We start from the raw sequence: 25470 nt of genomic DNA on the forward strand, positions 1-25470 counted from the left end.
GTGCTGGGATTTGAGGTTTACATGGTGTCATCTTATAAGAATCCAATGAGGTGCTGGAGAGATGGCTCAGAGGTTAAGAGCACTGACTGCTCTTCCAGATGACCTGAGTTCAATTCCCAGCATCCACATGGTGGCTCAGAACCATCTGTAATGAGATCTGGCGCCCTCTTCTGGCCTGCAGTCACACATGCTGTATACATAATAAATAAATAAATAAATAAATAAATAAATAAATAAATAAATAAATAAATAAATAAATCTTAAAAAAAAAAAACTTTCCAATGAAACAGCAGACTTGAAAGTGCTTTTAAACTCTTCGGGGATTATTATTTCATGAAGAGAGGAGGAAGCAACGGTGTTTGGCGACCAACAGTAAAGGCTGATGTCGGGGGCTGGGGGGCGGGGAGGTGACGGATGGGGCTGAGATCCCAGCAGGTCCTTCTAGGAAGAGTCAACAGTCAGTGGTGACAGTGGCCGAGAGCTCTTGGATGCGCCAGGCACTGCAAGCCTTGCACAGGATGTGCCCGTCCAGCGGGTAGCAGCCCTGACACTCACCCTCGGAGGACAGCAGCAGCCCACACTCCTGTGGAGAGAAACCGCGCCTTCCCGTCAGTCTAAGTGCTCCCTGTCTTTTCCCTTACTGTTCTCCCGCAGCCTCCCGGGCTCCGCAGAGCCCTTGCTCCTGGTCCAGGGACCCCCCCCACCTCACCTCACACTTGTAACAGCCAATGTGGAAACTTCGATCCAGAGCAACGATTCTCACCGTCTCCTCCTGACCTGGTTCTGGCATGATGGCCCCACCACACACTGAGCACCGTGGGGCAAATTTCCTGAGGTGGAAGGGAACCAAGGAGGCTCTCAGGTCCCTCCCTCCCCACAGGAGGCTCACAGTGCAGCCCAGTGAAGGAGGAAAGGGGGAGGGAAACGAGAAGGACTGGAGAGATGGCTTTGGGGTCTTGGGGGAGAAAGTGATGTCAAAGCAGGAGAGGACCAGAAGTTAGGCAGGCGTGAAGACACAGGCTAGGTCCAATATTCTGAGTTAAGGCAAGACCTGTGGAAATCCTCAATGCAGTGGATCTGGCTGGTGGCATCCACGGTGAAAGGGATGCCATCGAGGCCACGGTGACACACCACACAGGTGAAGCATCCAGGGTGGTAAGCCTTCCCCATAGCCCTCAGGATTCGGTCTAGGATGGGTTCAGAGCACGTGGAACACTTCTCCAAGGTGGCCTCATGGGAGAGAGAGGAAGGAGGGTCAGAGAGGGAAGCCACAGCAGACAGGAAGGCACACTGGTCTCCCACCCGTCCGGAGTGCGGAGTTCCCTGCACAGGAGTCAGTGGGAGGTGGTCTCGGCACGTCAGCATTGCAGCTTCTAGACAAGGAATTTAGCCTCCATACACTTCCTTTTCCGGTTAGATGAGTCAACAGTAATAATGCCTGCCTCTGAGGAATGTTGTCAGACTTTCACAAATTACCTCAACTCTAAAATGCCTTCTAGCTGGGCATGGTGGTGACTGGCACACATCTGTTTGTCTAGCTCTTGGGAGGCTGAGGCAGGAGGCCCATGACTTCAGGGCCAGCCTGGGCTACATAGTGAGACTTGGCCTGGAAGGAAGGAAAGAAGGAAAGAAGGAAGGAAGGCAGGAAGGCAGGCCGGCCTCCCACTTGAAAGGAACAGCTGTTCTCTGCCTCCCCTCTCCCCTTCAGCTAGAATCCACATTTAACTCCTTGGTCTGGGGGCTGTAGCTCAGTTGGTAAGATGTTTGCTTAGCATGCACGAAGCCCTGGGTTCCATTCCCAGCACCACAAAGAACAGATCTGGTGGGACACACCTGGAATCTCCATACCCCGCAGACAGAAGCAGGAAATGCAAAGTCTTCCTTAGCTATACATAAGAGTTTCAGGCCAGCCTGGGATACATACTGCCCCCAAAACAACTAACAAGCAATCAAAGAAACAAAACCCCAAATCTTTTGGTTGATGGACCAACTGATCTTTGGAAACATGTGCGCCAGGCTGGCTTCAAACCCGCTTTGTAGCTGAGGCTGGCCTCAAACTCCTGATCATCTCTCCTCCAGATAGGCCAGGGCCACCACCACGTCCAGCTCCTTCCTTCTTGTAACTCAGCTTGAGTCCCCAGCTTCAAGCCCCCTCTGTCTTCTGCCCATCTGACTGAGCATCTGTCGCTCTCTTGGATGGGAACCCGTCTGCGCCCATCCTGATGCGTGGTTTACCCCGCTCTCCCCCAGCCCAACCACTCACCACATAGCAGCTCTCACAGTACGCCCTCCTCTCCACAGCATAGAAATGCTGGCCCCGGAGCTGGGCCCGACAGGTGGAACACACAAAACAACCAATATGGAAGACACGGTCCAGGGCCACAACCCCAGCCCCATCGCCAACGACGTCTTCCCCACAGCCACCACACCGACCTGAGGATTGAGAGCAACAGATCCGTCTGCACGGACCCACGACACCGGACCCACCGTCTCCTCCTCCGTCTCCTCCCAGCCTACCCACCGGGCCAGCTCACCAAAGTACTCCCCGCTGGGCGGGTGGCTCATGTCATGCACCAGTTTCTTGGTCAGTCTCTCTAGTTCCTCTTCGGGAGGCTGGCTTAAGGGGACCTACAGTGAGAACCAGGGCTTTGTGGTCCGGCCTAGCCTCTGACTGACAGATACCATCAATAATCCGTAAGGTCAGGAGCCCTGGAATCTCATCTGAGAACATCTCTCAGAAGGTGATGGGGTGGGGTGGGGTGGTGGAAGAACCCTAGCCTCCTCCCTTTGGCCATCTTGACCCTCGACCTCTGAGTACTTTAAAAACCAGGATTGATGTGTTCATTTATTTATTTTTTGAGACACTGTCTCATATAGCCTAGGCTGGCCTGGAACTCGTTATGTAGCCAAAGACGGCCTTAATCTGCTGATCCTCCGGTCTCTACCTCCCACCCTGCTTGGTTTATGTGGTGCTGTGGACAGAACCTTGGGGCGCCTCAATACCACGCAAGCAGTCTACCAACTGAACTACATCCCCAGCCCTAAAACCCAGTACTGTAAGTACCACCCAGCCTCCGCGCCACCCAGTGTCCTTCGATGACCACAACCCCCGGTGCCCCACCCCCGACCCCAGACTTACCTGGGGCCCATGCCCGCCTCCTCTTCCTCCTCCTGCTGGGCCATGTATCCCAGCAGCATCCTCCTTAAGCCCTGGTCCCGGCTCACGGTGGCTCCTATAGCCAGACCCCCAGACTTCACCACGGCCCGGCAAAGGAAAGTGGGGGCCTGGAGGCGGCCCCGAGGCCTGAGGGGCTCCGCGCCTCGGCAGTCCACAGCCTCTCACGGGTTGAGCCACCTTCACTTGTACAGGGAAAGCAGGACCGGCGGGCGTGCTGGCCGTAGCGTAGGAGGCTGGGGTCGGTCCGCCATAAGGGGATGCTGGGAGCATAGGGCTTGGACCGGCACCTCCACTGGGCTTCAGAGAGCCTGCGCGGTAAGCGTGGGGTGGAGGGGCCTCAAAAGCCTGGGGAGACAAGGGGTGCAGAAACACTGAGTAGGACCAGATCCGACGTCCATGCACGCCCAGGTGGGAACCCCAGGGAAGCAATGATTGCTGACAAGTTCCCACGGGGCAAGGCCTGCACGAGCTAGGTGTTCATCAGTTGCAAAGAGGGTAGGTTAGGTCGGGGAGTGGAACGGGTGGCTTGAGGCTGAGCATCCACAGAAGGGAACTGGCTGGCTGGGGAATGGGAAGCAGACACAGGACACAGACCTGTCGGTCTGGTCGCCGAGGAGGAGGATGACTGCGACCCCCGTCCAGATCAGCCAACATGCTGGTAAGTGAGTCTATCTCAGCATCCAGGCTTCCAGGGCGGATGACGCCCCTGTCTGGCGGGAGCCCCTGGAGACAGAGCCAGAGCAGGGAGAATACATACAGAGCACAAGCCCCGGGCTCCCCTCGCCTTCACCCCGACGAGGAGACCCACACCTACCCTCACCTCCAGCACTCACCTGCAGGCGCTGGGGTGCTCCGTGGGATCCCACCCAGGTAGGCCCCCGATCGTCTGGTACCCCCGGAGGCTGGTAACATTGTTCGGGTGGGAGGGGGCAAAAGTTGACCCTGGGGTGGGGCTGGAGTGCTAAAAAAGGGAGGGAAGAGAGGTGGGGAGGGAGAAGGGTACCTCGTGGAGGCTGCCCTTCCCGGGGCGCCTCTCCGAGTCCTTCGCGGACTCGGGGCATCTGGGAGCGGACAGGAGTCAGGGAAGGTTGGAGCAAGGGTAAGAAGGGCCTCTGGCTGGGGGAAGAGGCAGCAGGAAGCGGACAGGCAGGGGGGAAGAGGTGAAGGCGAGCGGCCAGTGGCTCTTCCGCCACCCCGGGGAGTGAGAGAGGAAAACTTACTTGCTCCGTGGGCCGGTGGCGGCCCCAGGGCGCCTCGGGGAAGCGCTCTTCCCTGGGGGACTCTGGAGGGCTCTGGCTGCTTCGGGGGGAGCCAGGTGGGCCCAGACATGGTCTGGAATGGCTACTGCACTCCAGACAGAGGTCAGGGCCGCCACAAGCCCGGAGCCAGGGGCCTCGAGTCCCTTCCTTCCCCTTCGGTCCCACGCCCCGCTTGGGACTCCCGCAAAGAAACTTTTTCTTGGCTTTTTTTTTTTTCCCCTTCCTCCCCAATTTTGGGGACGGCCACGCCCCCTGACGTCACCGCATTCCTGGGGGAGGGTCACGTGGTCCCCTAAACCCTAATCTGCAAACCCTCCTCTCTCTCTCTCTCTCTCTCTCTCTCTCTCTCTCTCTCTCTCCCTCTCTCTCCCTCTCTCCTCTCCCCCTCTCCTCTCCCCTCTCTCTCCCTCCTCTCTTCTCTCTCTCTTTCTCTGTCTCCCTCTCTCTTTTCTCTCTCTCCCCTCTCTCTTTTCTCTCTCTCCCCTCTCTCTTTTCTCTCCTCTCCTCTCTCTCTCTCCCCTCTCCTCTCTCTCTCTCTCCTCTCCTCTCTCTCTCTCCCTCCTCTCTCTCTCTCCTCTCCTCTCCTCTCTCTCTCCCCTCTCTCTCTCTCTCTCTCTCCCCTCTCTCTCTCTCCCTCTCTCCCCCCCTCCCGTTAAGAAAGGCCCGCCCTCCTCCGGACCCAACCACAGGGTGGGCTGCAAACCGCTGCGGCCCAGCGACTCTCGCTGTGATCCCTGCTCCAGCTCCGCACGTGGCAGCCCCCCGGCCGGCCGGGACCCTGAAGGTTCTGGTCCCCAACCCCCGTTGCAGATCTCTCCCTTCCCTCCCGCCTCCCCCTGGGCTCCCCACCAGCAGGGCTCCACCAGCCAGCCCGTAGTGTTTTGGTCTTTTATTAATGGTCAGTAGTTAGAAAAATAAAACAAAACACAAACATCGCCACCCAAGGACGTCGGGGAGAGGGAGGCGGTGCGTCTGTGGCCAGGATGGGGACACTGAGGTAGCCTAGAGTCACAGAAGAGACCAGCCCCTCTGGTCAAGGCACCAGTGAAGGAAGCAGAGGCAGGCCAGGGACAGGGCCGCGATGTCCTCCCCTGTACAATGGGGACAGCCACCCGGAATTAGTGTACTATGTCCCCCCATGCAGAGGAGACCATGGTCCCCTCAAAACATCATCGGAAGGGCAGGGTCCGTGGGGGAGGGGGTCCACTGTTCAGAATGGGCCTGGGCCCTCTCCATCCAACGCTGTGTGAGCAGGCATCAGAGATCAGTACAGGTGACCGGAGTGACGCCATGAACGAGAAGGGTGGGACCCAGGTCACGGCTCAGGACTTCCAGCAGCGCCAGGTACCTGGGGTAGCGGGCAGGATCGGCAGGCGGTCGAGGCAGGTAGAGGAAGGTAAGGGCTGTGGTGGGCCCCTCCTCCCCATCCCTTCCTTCAGGCCCCCCAGGGCCGCCTCCTCCTGCTGTGCCTCGGCCCTGCTGGGCACGCACCAGGGCGTTGGCGCTGCAAGCCAGAGCCTCGGCCTCTTCATCTCCGCGACCACCGTTCACAAAGTCCCCTTCCTCCTCCTCGGGCTCCCCGGTCTCGGCTCCTTCACCCCACGGCACCTCTTGCACCTCTGCCCGGATCCTGAGTTGACTCAACAGAGCCCGGAGCCGTCCCTCCGCTGCCCCAGGAGCCTCCCTAGGCCCCAAGCACAGGAAGATCCGGAGCCGGGCACTGTGCCAGGCGGGCACCATGCTTAAGATGGTAGCCATCTGCAGCAGGAAAAGGCCACAGACGTCCACGTAGCCGGGCCCACCCCGGGGCCGCAGCAGGTTCAAGGGCCACACGTCCACGTGATGGAGCTGAGCGCTGCTCCCGGACCCCCGGCTTAGCCGCTCCGGGGGCAGAGCCCCACAAGCCCGGGCGAGGACCACATTCTTGTTCATCTTGAGAGCATCTGCCACCGTGGCCACGTAGTCCTGGGGACTGAGAGCCCGGGGGCTCCCAGGAGCCCGAGGTGGGGGGAACAGCGTGCTCAGGGCCGGCGACCCGCCCTCTCGGGTGCCCTCTGCAGGCTCGGAGAAGGCAGGGTCTGTTAGGAAATGGTCCTGGGGTGGGGCGTCATCGTAGAAACCCAGCACCAACGTGTTGGGCTTCATGCCGCCTAGGGGCAAAAAGAAGGGAGGCAGGAAGGAACAGAAATCAGGCTGAGGGCTGAATTTACACCACATAAAACGCGCCCACTCACACTTAGGTCACCCATGAGGTATGGCATCCCACTTGGCTGGGGCCCTTACAGCAGCCGCATTATACACGCGTTTGCACAATGATTGGGCTTTCTCAAACACTTTCACATGCATTTATTTGGCTATCTCCACGAATAATCTCCCCCACTTTAAATATGTAGATTTCACATTACGAATTTTTTTTTTCTTTTGCGGGGAGCGGTACTGGAGATTAAACCTGATGTTTTACCCATGCTCGGCAATCAACACTGAGCTACATTCCCAGCCTCATTTTAGATTTTGTTTCAGGTTTTGTTTTGGGTTTTTGCTTGCTTGCTTGCTTGCTCTCTTGCATTTATCGTTCTGGGACAGGGTTTCACTATGCAGCCCTGACTGGGCTGCAGCTCACTATGTAGACCAGGCTAGGCACAGACTCAGAAATCCACTTCCTTGTCTCCTGAGTACTGGGAGTAAAGGCATGCGCTTTAGGTTTTTGTTTTTTGAGACAAGCCTAGGACAACCTAGGCCTGCTTGGAACTCTGTGGCAGAAGATGACCTCAAACTCCTGATCTTCCCGCATCCTCCTCCCAAATGCTAGGATTGTAGGTGTTCATCACCACCATCCCATGAAGTTCAGGGAGTGATACGGACCTCAGGGCTTCATGCATGCTAGGTAAGAGCTCTACCACTCAGCTCCAGCTCTGGGTTCTTTTAAGGTTCTTTTAGCGTTAGGGTCGGTTGTTATCCACCAGAGGCTTTAAACAGCTCATCTTCTTCACATTAAGAGAGGCCACTTGAGCCAGCCAGGATGCCCCTCCACCTGTAATCCCAGCAACTGTGAGCCTGAGGCAGGGAGATTGCTACAGTTTCAGGCAGTGTAGCCTATAGAGCTACAGAGTGAGAAACTGTCTAAACCAGAAAACAAATGAGGAAAACCCAGAGACTGAAATCGAACTCTACTGAGGAAAAGAGACTTCTTAGGTAGCTCCGACTAGCTTTGAACTTACAACCCTCCTTGCCTCAGCCTCCAGAGTAGCTGAGGTTACAGCATGCATCACCAGGCCTGAGTGAAATACAATCAGATAGCCTGATCGTTCAAGCCCATGACCGCAGTCACCAGAGAAGCCACAACCCAGGCAGATGGCTGTAGCTTCCTTCCACTACAAAGGTCTCAGGACCGTGATCTGCAGTCTGGTACCCACTAGGAAGCAGAGAGCATCTGGTTGTTCAGCAGAGGCCACATCCTGGAGAAAGCACTCACCTCATTTGAACCTTGTGCCAACGCTGTGAGATAAGTACTGTTTATTCGCCCCTTTTACAGATAAGGAACCACCCTCAGGGCCCACGCAATGAAGTCACTGGACTAAAGAAAGCCTCAGGCCTGGAAGGGCCTGGGCACGGAGGTGACTCTCTCTGTTCACACAAGAGGCCGTTCCCGGACCTACCTAGCTGAGCTTGGACCAACCTCAGTGACCCAAATCTCTTGTCCCAGTGATGCAGTAGAAAAAGCATGGGCCTCTCAATTTCCTGGCCATAGCTGTTGGAGTTCGTTTTGGTTTTTAGTTTTTTGTTTTTTCAAGACAGGATTTCTCTGTGTAACTCTGGCAATCCTGGAACTTGCTCTGTAGACCAGGCTGGCCTAGAACTCACTCACAGAAATCCACCTGCCTCTGCCTCCCGGATGCTAGGAGTAAAGTTGTGTGCCACCACCACCCGACCCTCCACCTTATTTTTGAGACAGAGTCTTAAAGAATCTAGAGCTTGGGCTGGAGAGAGGTTAAGAGCACTGGCTGTTCTTCTAGAGGTCCTGAGTTCAATTCCCAGCAACCACTTGGTGGCTTACAACCATCTGTAATGAGATCTGGTGCCCTCTTCTGTATAAATAAATGAATAGATAAATAATAAATAAATAGAATCTAGAGCTCACTGCCTGGGCCACCCCAGCTGGCCCCTCGGACCTACCTGTCTCCACCTTTCCAGTGCTGGAATTAGATGAGCACAGAGGTGCCTGGCCTTTACATGGTACTGGGGATTGGAACTCGGGTCCTTTCATTTACGCTGTGAGAGCTATACCCGCTACGCCACCTCCCCAGCCCCTTTCTGCTGGAGTCGTCTTCCTCAGGCTAACTGTCACTAGTAAAGTGCTCCGGGGTAAATGCCACTCAGTGATACCCCAAACCTGTTAGCAGGAGGGCACAGCAGCTGACCCAGCAAACCAAACCGATCACCCACCACCCTGGACTATTGCCAGAACCCTGCTTTACACCAAGCAGTGCGAAGTTCAATGCTATTGACCTTTAGCCTGACTGACGGCAGGTGCAGAAGGAGGTGCTTACTCAGATGACAGACACTAGACTTGGGATTGAGGAGGCTGAGCGTGGAGGTGCCTGGAGTGCAAGGCTGGAGGCCTCTCAATATGAGTCACAGAGCTGGAGCTGCCTGGGGGTGCAGGCCTGTAATCCTAGGTGCGTAGGAGGCTGAGGCAAGAGGATCTCAAATTCAAGGTCCTCTTGGGCAACTTAGTGAGACTCTATCTCAAAAAAAAAAAAAAATGGCTGAGATGTAGCTTTAGCTGTAAAGTATCACTAGAATCCCCCAGTGAGGGGCTGGGGTGTGGCTCAGTGGTAGAGCCCCTGCCTAGAATCCCCCAGTGAGGGGCTGGGGGGTAGCTCAGTGGTAGAGCCCCTGCCTAGAATCCCCAGTGAGGGGCTGGGGTGTGGCTCAGGGGTAGAGCACCTGCCTAGAATCCCCCAGTGAGGGGCTGGGGTGTGGTTTATCAGTAGACCACTTGCCTAACTCAAGCAAAGCCCTAACTTCAAACCTGTGTGTGTGTGTGTGTGTGTGTGTGTGTGTGTGTGTGTGTGTGTGTGTGTGATGGACAGGAAGAGTCACAGAGCTAGCAATATTCTATTTTATCTGAAATCATCACTCCCATCACCCTCTAGTACCCTTTGTGGCCTAGAGACCCCATCCTGCTCCTTTCTGCCACCTCGATTGCTCGTTTGTTGGTGGTAGGGTCTGCTGTAAAGCGAAGTCTGACCTAGAACTCTTGCCTCAGAATCCCAAGCACTAGGGCTGCAGGCGTGAACCATCACCCTGGCTTCCCCATTACAGAGCCTTTTCAGGCCAGGCTCAGGTAGCATCTAGCCAGGAAACCTTTGCTGCCCACATCAGTTTTCGGTGGTCTCGCTTTCTCTGAATTCTGGCGGTTAACAACCATCTGCTTTAACTGTGGCAACACCACCCCAGCCTCACTGGATCTCAGACACTAAGCAGGATTAAGCCCAGTTAGTATTTAGATGGAAGAAACTCTGTTTTAATGGCGCTGTCTAAAACCCAAAACATTTTTTCAACTCTTTGGAAAAATACTCTCCAGAGCCCTAATACTCTCTAATGTTTGCCTCAGAAAAAAGAAAGAGCCGAGGATGTGGCTCAGTTTATAGAGGTCTTATCTAGCAGGTACAAAAAGCCCTGCGTTCCATCCCCAGCACCCCGTAAAGTGGGCATGGTGCTGCATGCCTGTGATCCCGAGCAAGAGGATCAGTAGGTCAAGGTCACCCTCAGCTACAGAGTGAGTTCCCAGCCAGCCTGAGCTCCGCTGGACCCTGTCTTTAAAAAATCCAGGGCCAGCGAGACGGATCAGTGAGTTGGGGTGTTTGTGGTCAATTCTGATAATCTGTGATAAATTCCCAGGACTCACATGGTAGATGGAGAGAACTGACTCCTGAAAGCTGTCTTCTGACCTCCGCACATGCACTGTGGCATGCTTATACACACATGCACACACACACACACACACACACACACACACACACACACACACACACATGATTTTTTTTAAGCCAACCACAGACATCATGCCCTGTCTATGACACGTCTCCAATTAGACACTGTGGTCACTGTTAGACAGTCTGCTTCTGTTATCTTTGGCTACGGTCTTATCTGCTCTGTATGATGAGTTCCTTTTGCGAACTACGGTCTAGTCGATTCCCTGGAGGAAGCGGGCAGAGATGGAAAGGGGCCGCTGAGGGGGCCTGAAGACATCGAGGCAGGGGAAGCTCACCGAGGCCAGAGATCCGCAGTAGATGCTGAGCGCCCTGGCGCACAGAGGGTGACAGAGTGAGGTCCACAAAGGCCTTCACTTGGGCAAGGTCCACCAGGCTCAGCCACGCGCCATACTGCGGCTGTACCGGGTCTGAGGGTAGAGAGTCTGCAGAGCAAGTAAAGGGAGAAGGTGGGGTCAGGGGGACACCTGACCGCACACTCAGGGGACTAGGGCAGGAAGACGACAAGTTCAAGGCCCGCTGGACTACGTCGGGGAGAACCTACCTCACAAAAACAAGGGCTGGCAATATAGGTCAGTAGTGAAGTGTTTGCCCAGCTTGAGCAAGGGACTGGGTTCAATCCTCAGCAGTTCACAAACAGGAGAGAGACAGAGACAGAGACAGAGAGACAGGGGTGGGGAAGGAGCAGCTATTGACCAAGCTCAATTAATCCTTACTAGAGCTGGGTGGTAGAGCATCTGCCTAGAATCCCCCAGTGAGGGGCTGGGGTGTGGCTCAGTGGTAGAGCCCCTGCCTAGAATCCCCCAGTGAGGGGCTGGGGTGTGGCTCAGTGGTAGAGCCCCTGCCTAGAATCCCCCAGTGAGGGGCTGGGGTGTGGCTCAGTGGTAGAGCCCCTGCCTAGAATCCCCCAGTGAGGGGCTAGGGTGTGGCTCAGTGGCAGAGCCCCTGCCTAGAATCCCCCAGTGAGGGGCTGAGGGTGTGGCTCAGTGGTAGAGCACCTGCCTAGAACCCCCCAGTGAGGGGCTGGGGTGTGGCTCAGTGGTAGAGCCCCTGCCTAGAATCCCCCAGTGAGGGGCTAGGGTGTGGCTCAGTGGCAGAGCCCCTGCCTAGAATCCCCCAGTGAGGGGCTGAGGGTGTGGCTCAGTGGTAGAGCACCTGCCTAGAACCCCCCAGTGAGGGGCTGGGGTGTGGCTCAGCAACACCCTGGATTGTTTAAACCATTCACTCCTTCGTAGAGTTCAAAGCCTGCATGAGTGTGGACAGAAACAAGAGCCTCTGAGACAGAAGAGAGGAAGGACAAGAGTGAGAAAGTCACTCACCAAGGTCTCCCAGAGTGACGTGGCCCAGCACATAGAGTCCCCCCTTCTTTAGCTGGTTGGCCAGCCGTAGCAGAGGCAGGGCACCCCGAGGGTTTCCCACCAGGAGCAGCAGCTGGGGCCTCCAGAACTTCACATGCTCCTTGCGGACATCCAGGCGGAGCAAGTACTTCCGCACCTGGAAAGCAGGAGGAAGTGGGAAGGGGGGGAAACACAAACCCCCTGGGGTGGGAGAGCAGGGAGCTTCCCAAGACTGCCTCCCACCCTCCCTTCCGGGTCCCCAACCTGGTGGAAAAGCAAGGCTTGGCTGACGTAGCCCCAACTACTGGGTCCTCCTCGCGCGGTGAGAAGAGCGGAAAGCAGGCCCATGAGGAGAAGGGACCCACCGGCGGCCCCGGGGCTGATGAGGAACATCATCAGCAGGCAGGAAGCCACCCCGAGCAGGCAGGTGTGCCAGGAGAACAGGTTGAAGGTGGGGCTGTGACGGGCAGACGGAAGGAAGGGAGCGAGCGCTCAGGGCTGGCCCTGGACACCTGCCGGTCACTTGCCTAGTCCCCAGCCCCCCCCCCTCGAGGTCCTGTCCTTCCCATTCCTCCATTTGGTCTCCAAGGGGGCTTTGTTTCTCACCGGAAGTTGGGGGCTGAAGCCCACTCTAGACTCAGGCAAGACAGGTCCACGGCGGCATAGGCCACCAAGTAGAAGACGGTGACCACGGCAGCCAGCGTGTTCAGCTTCCCAGCCAGCAACACCAGCTGGGAAAGGACCAAGAGGTAAGCATTAGCCGAAAGTGTGCCAAGGACCGGCCAGATGGCTCAGTGGATAAAGACGGTTCCTGCTCGGCCTAATGACCTGAATTCAATCCCTGAGGTTCACATCCTGGAGACTCAGTTCTCCTCAGCTGTCCTCAGACCTCCACACACACACACATGCATGCACATATGCACGCTCAAGTTTGGGCAACTCTGTGCGCACACACAGAGAAATGGAAGGGATTAGACCAATCTCAGGGGTCCCCAAGTCATGTAGTTCTCTGTGAGTTCCAGGACAGCCTACATAGCAAGTTCCAGGCCAGTTAGAGCTACATAGCAAGACCTTGTTTTCTTTAAAAAAAAAAAAGGGGGGGGGTCAGTGCAAGGCTGGGGGCATTATTCAGCTGGTAGAGCGCTTGCCTGGCATTCATGAAGCCCTGGGTTCTATTCCCCAGCACCCCATAAATCAGGCAAGGCAAAGTAGTGCACACCTGTAACCCAGCACTCAGGAGGTAGAGGTGGAGGACCAGAAGCTTCAGGTCAGCCTGAGAGACCATGGGAGACCATGCCAATCCCCCAAATCCAAAAGTAGAAAGTCAAAACCAGAATGTCAACGCACCTCTCTGCAATATCTGTGTACCCAAGGAGGTGCCAAAGAACCCTACATAAAGCCAGTTTACCCACACAGAGTTCCACAGAATGCCAGTGTCCCCCAAGAAAGATCAATGCACACTTCAGAATGCCAAAGTAGTCCCAGAACTCAGGAGGGGAGGCAAGAGTTCTAGGCCAGCCTGGGCTACACACAAAAAAAAATCTGTCTCAAAAGAAAAGCAAGCCAGGAGATGGTGGCGCACGCCTTTAATCCCAGCACTCGGGAGGCAGAGCCAGGCGGATCTCTGTGAGTTCGAGGCCAGCCTGGGCTACCGAGTGAGTTCCAGGAAAGGCGCAAAGCTACACAAAGAAACACTGTCTTGAAAAACCAAAAAAAAAAAAAAGAAGAAAAGAAAAAGGAAAACAGATAGATGAGGGATGGGGGGTAGAAGTCAGCGGCAGATGACTCAGCATGTGTAAGATACCAGGTACAATCCCTAGGAGTGCAAAACAAAGTTAAGAAATTAAGTGTGGCCAGGTACGCTGGTGCGCATCTTTAATCCCAGCACTCAGGAGGCAAAGGTAGGCAGATATTTATGAGTTCTAGATCATTCTGGAGTACATATCAAGTTCCAGGGCAGCCAGGGCTACATATTGAGACTGTCTCAATATAAATAAATAAATGAATGAATGAATGAATGAATGAATGAATGAATGAATAAATAAATAAATAAAATACCAGTGCACCCCAAAGAGTGCCAGTGTGTGTGTGTGTGTGTTTGTGTGTGTGTGTGTGTGTGTGTGGCTCTAACTAGCTAGCCTGGCCTCACACTTGTGTGTGTGTGTGTGTGTGTGTGTTAGGCTCTAACTGGCTAGCCTGGGCTCACACTTGTTGCAACCCTTATACCTCTGCCTACTAACTGTTAGGATTCTATGCTTGAACTGCTCACCTTATTTATTTATTTTCAGGCAAGGTCTTCTTGTGCGGCTCAGGCTGGCTTCAGTTTCAATCCATTCCCCTACCTCCACTTCCAAATTCAGATTACAGGTTTAAAACAATCGCTGGCCAATATCCTAATTCTCATTTACACCTCTCATCTAGACCTAAGATAGGTTCTCAGTCTGCTAGCTAGACTAGCCAGCGTGGCTGAAAGGAAGACTTACCTGCACTAGGCCCCAGGAATACAGGACAGCACCCCAGGGGTTACCCCCTCCAGAGACTACCTTGGCCGGTGCCAAGATGACTCCTGTAAAAAAAACAAAACAGAATCACTAGACAAATGAGTCCCAGCCTAGAGAGGGCAGAGACAGACCCAGGAGGGCAAGCCCAGAGCAGCGCGGCAGACCCAGCGGGCACCACACCGAAGAGGTCATCCTGGGCCAGGGCATGCAGGATTCGGGAGGCGCCGATGAGAGAGCTCATGGAGGCCGAGAGTGCCGTGGCGTAGATGCCGATCAACACGAGTGGGGGCCACAAGCTGATGCCACGGAAGAACCCATAGTCTTCCTGAAGCAGGGTCCTAGCCAGGAGGAAAAGGCAGAGGAAGGGTCCATCAGTGAGCCATCATAAGGGCCGCATGAGAAAAGGTACCTGTGACACTGTTTCCAGAGCTATGTCCTAGAGGGGGCCTTGTAATGCCAGCACTCAGGAGGCAGAGTCAGGAGGATCCGGAGTTCAAGACCAGCTTCAGCTATATATAGGGAGTCTGAGGCCAGCCTGGGCTATGTGAGACCCTGTCTCAAAAGCAAAAGAGGCTAGGTCCTGGAGCCTGACTGATGACTCACACCTGGAACCTCAGAACTTGGGAGGCTGAGGCTGGAGGATTGCCATGAGTGTAAGGCCATAGGCTAAGACCCTGTGTCAAAACAGAAGAGAAAAGAAAGAACCGCATGATGGTACACATCCACGGGAGGGATGAGAAAATCTCTGGTTCAAGGCCAGCCTGAGGTACGGAGCAAGATCCTGCCTTAAAAACATAACAAAGGCCTGGAGAGATGGCCCAGTGGTTCAGGGAACTTCCTAGTAACCAGGAAGACCTGAGTTTGGATCCCAGCACCCATGTATCAAGCCGAGCACGGGTGTAGCCACAGAGGAAACAACAGATTCTCCGGGTTCAGTGAGAGACCCTGCCGTAGAATAAAGAGAAGGGGGAGGCAGCGCACACCTGTGATTACAGTGCTGGGGAGGCAGAGGCAGGGGGATCTCTGTGAGTTTGAGGCCAGCCTGATCTACACAGCAAGTTCCAGGACAGCCAGGGCTACGAAGTGAGAAACCCTGCCTCAAAAAAGAATAAGAGAGAGAGAGTACTAGAGGACACCTGGTACCTCCCTTTGGCCTTGGAGATGAATGCACACGTACCACACACACACACACACACACACACACATACTTTTAAAAAATTAATACAAAATAAGGTCCTCCTTGGTGACTGCAGCCCTGGTGTCTGGACAAGCCTGATCTATATATCAAAAGTGCCCAGATGTGTTCATGGCATTCCCTGGTTATCTTTGACCTACTTGGATTTTGTCATTCCCAACAGTGTGTCACCAAGAGACAAAATATTTGTACAAATGCAAATTGCTAGAAAGGTGAATAGGGCATGCTTGTGGGTGCCTATAATCACACTGTTCTGGGAGAATGGTGGGAAGATTACATGTTCAGGGCCAGCCTTTGCTACAATAGAAAGTTCAAGGCCAGCCTGGGCTACATAATAACCTACTCTCTCCCCCTGAAAAAGGGAACACAAACAACAACAAAAACCCTCCATTACCAGAAAGGCCCTGCCCCTCATCCCCCCACACTCCAAAGTGCCTACAATTCACACAGTTGACGGCAGCTACTGGTGACAGGCGGACTGTAGCCATGGAGCCAGCCCTGCCTGGTGGCGCCATCTCTCTCCCAGTGGGAGAAACATCTCCAGCTGTCCCTCCAACCCAACAACCTGGGCACCTGTTTGACAACCTGTGGTGACCCAGGGTACCACCTTTTTTTTTGGGGGGGTGGCTTTTTCAAGACAGGGTTTCTCTGTGTAGCTTTGGCGCCTTTCCTGGAACTCACTCTGTAGCCCAGGCTGGCCTCGAACTCACAGAGATCCGCCTGCCTCTGCCTCCCAAGTGCTGGGATTAAAGGCATGCGCCACCACCGCCCAGGTCCAGGATACCATCTTATGCTAACACTCAGCCTCAGGGAGAGTCTGCCATCTCCCTCCACCACGTACCTGTCACAAGTGAAGCTGGAGAGGAAGAAGAGGAGGATGTAGATGAAGAAGGTATAGGCCACAGCGATGATGGTGCCCAGTGGAATCGCCCGGCTGGGGTCCTTCAGCTCCCCTGGAGGGACAGGGGCAGAGACAGAGGGGCCAGCCATTCTAGCACACCTGTATCTCTCATGGTGGCAGCCTTACCACACACACACACACACACACACACACACACCACACACACGTATCACACACACACACACACACACACACAAGCACACCACACACACCACACACACACCACACACACACACCACACACACACCACACACACACACACATACCACACACACACACACACCACACACCACACACACATACCACACACACACCGCACACACACGTATCACACACACACACACGTATCACACACACACCACACACACACCACACACACATACCACACACACACACCACACACCACATACACACCACACACATACCACACACCACATACACACCACACACATACCACACACACACACCACACACACCACACACACACCACACACACATACCACACACACATACACACCACACACACCACACACACATACCACACACACACACACACACACACACACACACACACGTACCACCAAGGGCGGACTCTCACCTGACATGTTGGCCCCAGCCATGATGCCGGTGCAGCCGTTGAAGAGGACCGCAAAGACACTAGCGAAGGTCATCATGGCTCCCGTGGTGTAGTCCTCAGCATAACCAGCTGACGGAGGAAAGCGCATCGGTATTCCCCTCACACATCCCGCCCGGCCACCCCACTCTCACGCCCCCCTCCACAGCCCTGACCTGAGGGGCCGTGTGTCGCCTCCTCCCCATCCTCCTCTGTCCTCTCTCACGGCCTCTTCTACCCCAGCTCCTATCCCAACTCACCCGCCCCGCTCAAAGGACCTGCAGGGCTTGCTCGTGGCTTCCCCAGCCCCGAATCGAGGGGAGGTTCCCCCTTCTCTGCTTACCCCACCCTTCCTTAGTCTGTTCCTCCTTCTTCCATGACGGGATCTCACTTCAGGCTGGCCTCACTGTGCGGCCGCGGATGACACTGAATTTCCGATTCTCTACTTCCCAAGTGCTGGGATTACAGGCACGCACCGCCATGAGCGGTCAATTGTGTGAGCTAGCCAAGTGTTCTACCAACGAGCTACATCCACAGCTTTTCCTTTTGTTTTTAAGACTTATTTGTATATTTTGCTATAAGTATGGGGGAGGGGGTTTATGCCATGCATGTGCAGGCGCCCAAAGAGGCCAGAGCATGGTGTCACATCTCTTGAAGCTGGAACTGTGAACTGCCTGATAATGGGTGCTGGGCACTCCTAACCACGGAAGCATCTCTCCAGCCCCTCTCCGGGGATTCTAAGGCCAACCCCCCCCAACCCCCACCCCGGCACCACAGTGTTCAGCTCACCACCCAAGTTGTCCTTCAGGGTGCTGCCGTTGAAGCCAGTGAAGTGGCCATATCGGGGTGGCACAGCGGAGCCGTTGGTGCCTGGTCGGGGCGCCAACTGGATGTCCTTGGGTTTCATGGCCACAAAGCTGACCAGCACGGAGGCCAGGGAGCCAGAGACCAGCAGGAATGTAAGAAAGGAGGCACGGGCGTAGAGTCCAGCTCCCAGTGTGCACACGCCACCCACGAGGCCGAGCAGCAGGGAGCCGTAGAGCAGATTCCAGCCGTAACCCTGGGGTAGAACCCGGATCCCACTGGCGCCTGTGACGTCTGAAAAGAAGCAGGCTTGAGATAAAAGATCTGACCCCCAAGGAGACGCCCAGCCCTAACTATGACCCCTGCTCCCCACCTGCTACTAGAGACCGAATTTATCCTACACCCCTTTTCAGGGTAACCCCAGCATCTTCGCTCTCCCTGCTGGGTACCCATCTTGCTATGGCAATTTCCAGAACATCAGGCCGGGCTCTCTGACTAGAACCAGGCATGTCCGATCTTTTGACTTTGCAACATGACACTGTCATTAACAAATCCTTCTCAAGAACTGCCCCCCCCCACACACACAATTTTTTTTTTTTTAATCTCATAAAAAGACAATAATAAGGTGGCTCAGGAGTTAATATACCCACTGCCAAGTCAGACAAACTGAGTTCAATCCCTGGGACCCACATGCTAGAAGAAAAAGGCCATGTTACACACACACACACACACACACACACACACACACACGCACGCACACGCACACAGAGCTGGATCTGTAACTCAGCTGGCAGAGTGCTTGCTTAACATACATACAGGCCTGGGTTTCATTCCCAAATAAAACCAGGCACAGTGGCACATGCCTGTATTCTCACCACGGGGGAGGTGGGGCAGGAGAATCTGGAGTTCAAGGTTATCTCCAGGACAGTCTGGGATACGTGAGACTTTTTCCTTTAAATAAATAAATAAAAGAGGGAGGGAGAGGGCGCAGTTGGTAAAGCGCTTGCCGTGTGTGCCGGCTGTTCTCGGTGGTCAACGTGACTACACCTGGAATTGACTAAAACCCCAATGACTGGGCACACCTGGGAGGGATTTTTCTTTCTTAATTAAATTATTAGGAGGAAGATCCCCTTCTAATCATAGAGATGGGAAGATAAATCTTTAATCTGGACCACACCTAAAGGACCCGGAAAAAGGAAGCTCTCTCTCTTTGCCTGCTTGTTCTCGCCCTTGCTAGCAAATCCACTCCTTCACTGGCATTGGAGCCTACTTCTTCAGGGTTCTGGTGTTTCCCAAAGAGCAGCTGAGACATCTAGCCTCACAGACTGAACAACTGCTGGATTCTTGGACCTTCCATTCATAGGCAGCCATTGTTGGATTAGCTGGATCACACCTGTAAGTCAGTCTAATAAATCCCCATATAGAGAGTATATATAATATGAGTGTGTATAGAGAAGGAAACAGAGGCTCATTCTATGAGTTCTGTTACTCTAGAACCTGACAAACACAGATCTGGGTACCAGAAGTGGTTCTAAAGCAAGCCAGTGAGCAGCACTCCCCATGGCCTCTACATCAGCTCCGGCCCAGGTTCCTGCCCTGTTTGAGTTCCTGTCCCAACTTCCTCCAGTAACAGACCACAATGTGGAAGTGTAAACCAAATAAAGCCTTTCCTCCCCAAGTGGCTTTGGTCATGGGGTTTCATCACGGTAATAGTCACCCTAGCTAAGACACCGTGCAAGAGTGGAAACCTGAATCCGGATCCCTAACATCCACGCAAAAGCCGGGTTCAATGGCAATGACCCTGTCTCCAAAAAAAAAAAAAAAAAAATTAGATGAAGGGTTGGCAGTGAAAAAGGTTTGCTCTGCTGAGCGCGCCTTTGATCCCAGCCCTTGGGGCAAAGGCAGACAGATCTCTGAGTTCAAAGCTAACCTGACCCACACAGTGAGTTTGAGAAGAGCCAGGGCTATGTAGAGAAACCCTGTCAACAATAATAATAATAATAGTAATAGTAATAATAATAGAAAAAGAATGGTTCCTGCCCTTGCAGAGCACCAGGTCAGTGCTCAGAACACACACTGTTAAAGTCACCTGAAGCTCTAGTTCCAGGGGATTTGAGGCCATCTTCTGACTTTGGAGTTTACCTCCATGCACACAGTGCACATAAACTCACGCTGGCACATACACATAAATAAATAATAAAAAATAAGATTAAGGGTTTCCGTCCTCAGAGCCGCCTCCCACTCTCAGAAGTTCTTCCTTTCTGTCTGTCTGTCTTTCTTTCTTTTCTTTTAGGCTTTTCAAGACAAGGTTTCTCTGTGTGGCCCTGGCTGTCCTAGAACTCTTTCTGTAGGCCAGCCTGGCCTCGAACTCAGAAATCCACCTGCCTCTCTGCCTCCCGAGTGCTGGGATTAAAGGTGTGCCACCATGCCCGGTTTTTGGAGTTATTGCTTACTTTCCCTTAATAAATCTACCTTCACTGTGCACACACAAAAATAAATAGGACAGGCGAGATGGCCCAGTGGGTAAACATTTTTGCCAAGCAAGCCTGGAGATCTGAGTTTGGTCCCCTCAAACAGCATAGAGGTGGAAGGAGAGAACTGATCTCACAAACTTGTCCTGTGACCTCCACACTCAAGCCATAGCAGGTGTGTGTCCCTCTATCCTACACACAATAATAAAAAAAATTAGTGAATATTTACAATTAAGCAAATAAGGCGAAGAGCCATAGAGGAAGATAGCTAACATTGACCTTTGGCCTCCACATAGGCATGCTCAAGTAGGGTCATCCACACATGCATATTTACACATCACACATGCACACCCCCCACTCGCCACTCCCCCCCCTCCAAAAAAAGGGGAAAATGCATATCTAAAAAGGAAATTTTTTGTTGTTATTGTTGTTTTGTGAGACAGGGTTTCTCTGTGTAGCCTTAGCTGTCCTGGAACTCACTCTGTAGACCAGGCTAGCCTCGAACTCACTGAGATCCACCTGGCTCTGCCTCCTGAGTGCTGGGATTAAAGGCGTGTGCCACCACTGCCCGACCAGGAATCTAATGTTTTAAAGGAGCTTAAAATTTGGTGTTGGGAGCATTTATAACTATCCTTGGCCACATGCAGCCACATGTGTCCAGAGGGCTGCCGGTTGGACATGCCTGGGGACGGAGACAAGCACTGGGTTGCCCACACGTCCTGCAGAAGGCAGGCCAGACAGAAAGTGAAGACTCTGGTGTGTGCACTTGGGAAACAGGACTCCAGAATCCCAGACCCCGAAGAACTCAGCACCCCCCAGACCAGGTCGGGGAGAGTACAGACCAGCCCCGAAGACATCCAGCACCGACTCCACCAGTCCCAGCAGGGACACAGCACAGCCACAGACGTTGGCCAGGTAGAACATGAGGCCGATGCTGCCGCCAACCTCCGGCCCCAGGGTCCTGCTGATCATGACTAAAAGTGGAAGCAGGGGTTGAGCGTTAAGGGAAAAGAAACTGAGATGGAGGAAGGGGCCGTAAGCCCATCTTTCCGCAGCTTCACTTCCGGGTTTCCTGTAACTATCAGCTCACTTCTCAGGAGCAGAGCACTCTCGTCTTGTATCTTTGCATAAATCATAAGAACGACAATCGTCCCCATTTCCCACTCCCGCCAGGCAAGCTCGCCACCCTGAGCTGTTAGCCCGCTCTCTTTTCACTTTGTAGCCTAGGATAACTTCAAACTCCTCATCCTCCTGCCTCCACCTCCCCAGTGCTAGGATTAGAGGCCGGCATCACCATACCCCGCTCTTTTTATTTTGAGACACGGCCTCCATTAGTTGCCCAGGCTGGACTTAAATTCGCTCTGTAGCCCAGGATGGTCATGGACTTTTCATCCTCCTGCATCCATCTCCCAGGTATCCAGGGTGACAGGCCTGCATTTCCACCTGGCATCCACTTTCCTCATCTATAAAATGACTATCACTGAGCCTTTTTGTTGTTAGAGAGGAGCAGGACTGGGGATCACCCCAGACCTCAAGCATGCTAAGCAAGCACCCTACCACTGAGCTACAACCTCTGCCCTTAAAATGCTAACTGATAACATTGTTCGGAGATCAGATAGCGGTACTAACATGAAGACAGAGTGCTGGTCACCTTTACCTTCTCATCCTGCTGCTCACCATTCATAAACCTTTGGCCTGTTTTCAGAGAGGAGATAGTGGCCCCTTCCCCGCCCTGAACCCTGGAAGACAGACCAACCCAGACCCAGGCCACCTAGGGTGGAGGATACAGTAGGCTCCGCCCCCTCTCACCGCTCCATTGGTGGCAATGGCACAGACTGAGAGGACGGTGAGTGCCAGAATGATGTAGGCAACCAGGAGCATGGCCAAGGCCTGCAGCAGCCCAGCGTGGCCCACCACGAAGCCTGAACAGGAGGAGAAAAGCAGGTCACAAGGGACAGTCACATCCTCTTCCCCTGTCCCCATCCCACTGGGTAGCAGAGTCCCACAGCAGAGACACGCGCGAGGCCACAGGGGGTCTTTTCCTTCCACCCTCCATCTGTCCACTAGGGCCCATCCCTAGCCGCAGCCTGGCCTGCCCCCTGCCCAGGAAATCCTTGCTCTACTCACCGATCCTCAGAAACACGACGATACTAAACATGGACAGGACGGTGGGCACTACCACACCCAGGAAGGTGGAGAGCTTTCGGGCTGACGGCACCCCAGATCCCCCGGCTCCAGTGGGAGGGAAGGCGCCCCCCTCTTCCCCCAGAAGCCTGTAGGCCAGCAGAGGGGAGCTCTCGCTGGCCATAGCTGAGCGTGGGCAGGGGAAGCCACAGAGGGGCTTAGGCGACCTGTAAAAGAGGGTTTTTAGGGGCTGGAAAGCAATTCCACAGAGCTGTTCCTCCTAAACAAAGCCCTCTTCACACACTCAGAGCTTCCTCAAAAGGAGAGTTGCAAAGGGGACACACACACACACACACACACACACACACACACACACACACACGGCGCAGAAACTCAAAACTGTCCCAGCAACTTCCCCCACACTCTCGGACCCCGGTGTATAAGTAATCGGGGCCCCTTTCAGCTCTTGGGGCCCGGGCCTTCCTTTCTGCCTCTAAAACTAGGGGCAGCAGCGGCTCTGCAAAGGAACACAGACCCCCCTGTCAAACAGGGTCTCTCCTTAACTGGAAACCAGAGAGGAAGGAGATCTCCCCGGAGGGAAGTTAGCGACTGGCAGAAAGCACCTCCTCCCTGCCCCTCTCGAGTACCCCCAATACAGCATCTCACACAAGGGCAGTAAGAAACTTTCAAATCTCTCAAAGCTCCGCCCTCCATCACCTCTGTCTCTCAACCCATCTCAATCCTAACCAGATTTTTCTAATCTCTACGAGGAACCACCCACCCCCCAAAAAAACTCTATCAATCCAAACAGAGCCCTCGATTGTCCAAGCACACATGCAGGCCGCCTGGCATCGCGGCACACGGGGGTCCCCAGGGCCCTCCTCCCCCACCCACCCGTTCTTGTCCACTTGCTCCAGTAACTGGATGCCTGTGGGCCAGGGATCTGGCCGCGGCCGGCCAAGCGCACCCCGCAGCTGGGTGCGGCAGGTTCCCCACTCACCACCCTAGGAACGCAGCTGCTCCGGGGTGATCCCCGCGCGCCTGGGGGGCTCCGCTACGCGCGGAGGGGGCGAGGGGGCCGGAAAAAGCAAGCGGGCTACCGGGATGTCAGGCCCGGAGCCTGCCCTCCCCAGCAAGGCGTCCCATTGGTCCCGGGTCAAGACCCGCCCCCAAGGCGTGGTCCACGCGCAAGCTCCGCCCACACTCCCCCCAAGCTGCCTGTGCCAGCCCCACGGCTCCACGTGTGTCCCGGGTGTCATCTGCATGGCAGTGGGTCGCGATCCCCTGGGCCCCCCGTCACCACGATGCTAAGAGATGCCCAAGGTGCGGATCTGACTCCAGTTCGAGCTCCGAGGAACCCCCAGGAGTACCCGAAAGGGGTGTGTGGCGACTGCGGAAAAGTGGCCCGGAGTGGGCGGAACCGCGGCACCTGACTCAGGTGTGTGGCCGAGAACTGCGAGCGACGTCGGCCGGCGTCTTCCGGAGTCGTGCGATTCCTGTCTCAGTAGAGACCTGGAATGTCCTCGGGGTTCCAGCCTGGTCCCTTTCAGCCCAGAGAAAGCCCTCTCCTCGCCCAGTTCCAGCCCGCGGGCTGCGCTCTTCTTTCCGGCCACCGGAGGGATCCGTGAGCCCCCATGCAGGCGCAGGTCCCGGTGGCTACGCTGGTGACCCTGCCTGCTTCTGTGCCTGTCAGCGAAGATCGAAAAACTGTGAGCCAACTCTCAAATTGGTGTCTCACTAACGGCGTCTCCCCATCTACAAAACTGGACTTAACCTGAACATCCCTCCTAAAAGAGCAGTTGAGAGATGAGCTGATCGTGTATACTCCTTTGTGTGGGAAGGGAAGGGGGTCCTTATGCAGCCCGGGCTAGCCCTCTCAATTCGCTACATAGCTCACTAGGACTTTATGCTTGTGATCTTCCTGCCTCCACCTCCCCTGTGTTGGGATTACAGGTAATGACACAGCCTGATGCTAATAGTTTATTTTCCTGAAAGGGCCCCGCTGCCCCGCCCCAATATTAAACACACCACCTGAGGCACAGGCTAGACCACTAAACTACACGCACAGCGTTAACGTACTGACTCTTCAGTCCAATGTGTACGTGTTCAGTGATTTATTCCCCCCCCCACAGAGTATTGTATTAGATGTACATAACTGTTCTGTGAGTGGAGGCCGCTGCTACTGCTGTTTTATTAGATTAGGGAACTGAAGATAAGAGGCTTAGAAAAAATTCTTTTAGATTTTTTTAAATTATTTATTTATTTTGCCAGGCGGTGGTGGCGCATGCCTTTAATCCCAGTACTTGGGAGGCAGAGGCAGGCGGATCTCTGTGAGTTCGAGATCCAGGAAAGGCACAAAGCTACACACAGAGAAACCCTGTCTCAAAAAAACGGAAAAAAAAATTATTTTATGTGCATTGGGTTTCCCTTGCATGTATGTCTGTGTGAGGATGCCAGATCCCCGGGAACTGGAGTTACAGACAGCTTGAGGTGCCCTGTGGGTGCTGGGAATTGACCCCCGCTTCCTCTGGAAGAGCAGCCAGTATTCCCAGCCACTGAGCCATCTCTCCAGCCCAGATTTTTTTTAATGTTTGTGAGAGTTTTGTCTGCATGTATGTATGTGCACTGTGTGCGTGCCTGGTGCCCCTGGAGGTCAGAAGAGGGCACTGGATCCCCTGGGACTGGAGTTACAGGTGTTTGTGAGCCACCAATGTAGGTGATGGGAACCGAATCTGGCTCCTCTGCAAGAGCAGCAAGTGCTCTTAACCACTGAACCACACACACACACACACACACACACACACGCACGCACGCACGCACGCACGCGCACACACACACACACACACACACACACGCACCCCAAATCTTTTAAATTACATTTATTTATTTACCTACTCACTTGTGGGTAAGGATCATCCACCACATGTGCAAGTCAGAGGACAACTTGAAGGAATGAGTTATCGCCTTCCGCCGCGTGGGCCCCAGGGATGGAACCGGGTTGGCAGCAAGTACCCACTGAGTCATCTCACCGGCGGCCCCTTGGAGACCGTTAGCAACACATTCTGAACCTTTATGTACAGCTTTATGCTCA

At 54.3% G+C, this 25470-nt stretch overlaps 2 protein-coding genes across 5 annotated transcripts; both read right to left on the minus strand.

Moving 5' to 3' along the window:
- Window positions 1–379: 379 nt before the first annotated feature.
- Window positions 380–5067, minus strand: Trip6 (thyroid hormone receptor interactor 6). The gene is made up of 9 exons (XM_006971242.4): window positions 4399–5067; window positions 4012–4139; window positions 3773–3901; window positions 3140–3523; window positions 2535–2628; window positions 2264–2433; window positions 1052–1230; window positions 710–830; window positions 380–583 (listed from the first exon to the last, which is right to left on the minus strand). Exons 1-9 carry the CDS (start codon window positions 4505–4507, stop codon window positions 452–454), a joined length of 1446 nt encoding a protein of 481 aa, XP_006971304.1. The 5' UTR covers window positions 4508–5067; the 3' UTR covers window positions 380–451.
- Window positions 5068–5311: 244 nt separating this feature from the next.
- On the minus strand, window positions 5312–23532 carry Slc12a9 (solute carrier family 12 member 9). Of its 4 annotated transcripts, XM_076560855.1 has the most exons (15): window positions 23380–23532; window positions 22383–22606; window positions 22043–22177; window positions 21098–21229; window positions 17770–18078; window positions 16966–17073; window positions 16308–16419; window positions 14452–14609; window positions 14254–14336; window positions 12377–12501; window positions 12035–12227; window positions 11753–11927; window positions 10712–10858; window positions 5929–6587; window positions 5312–5785 (listed from the first exon to the last, which is right to left on the minus strand). In XM_076560855.1, exons 2-15 carry the CDS (start codon window positions 22561–22563, stop codon window positions 5753–5755), a joined length of 2550 nt encoding a protein of 849 aa, XP_076416970.1. In that variant the 5' UTR covers window positions 22564–22606; window positions 23380–23532; the 3' UTR covers window positions 5312–5752. The 4 variants fall into 4 exon arrangements, with proteins under 4 accessions (XP_076416970.1, XP_076416968.1, XP_076416971.1 ...); XM_076560853.1 differs by having other exon boundaries at window positions 5312–6587; XM_076560856.1 differs by having other exon boundaries at window positions 5312–6587; window positions 22065–22177; window positions 23380–23529.
- Window positions 23533–25470: the final 1938 nt, after the last annotated feature.

This window comes from Peromyscus maniculatus, chromosome 23, assembly GCF_049852395.1.
Source record: "Peromyscus maniculatus bairdii isolate BWxNUB_F1_BW_parent chromosome 23, HU_Pman_BW_mat_3.1, whole genome shotgun sequence".
Classification (NCBI taxonomy): domain Eukaryota; kingdom Metazoa; phylum Chordata; class Mammalia; order Rodentia; family Cricetidae; genus Peromyscus; species Peromyscus maniculatus.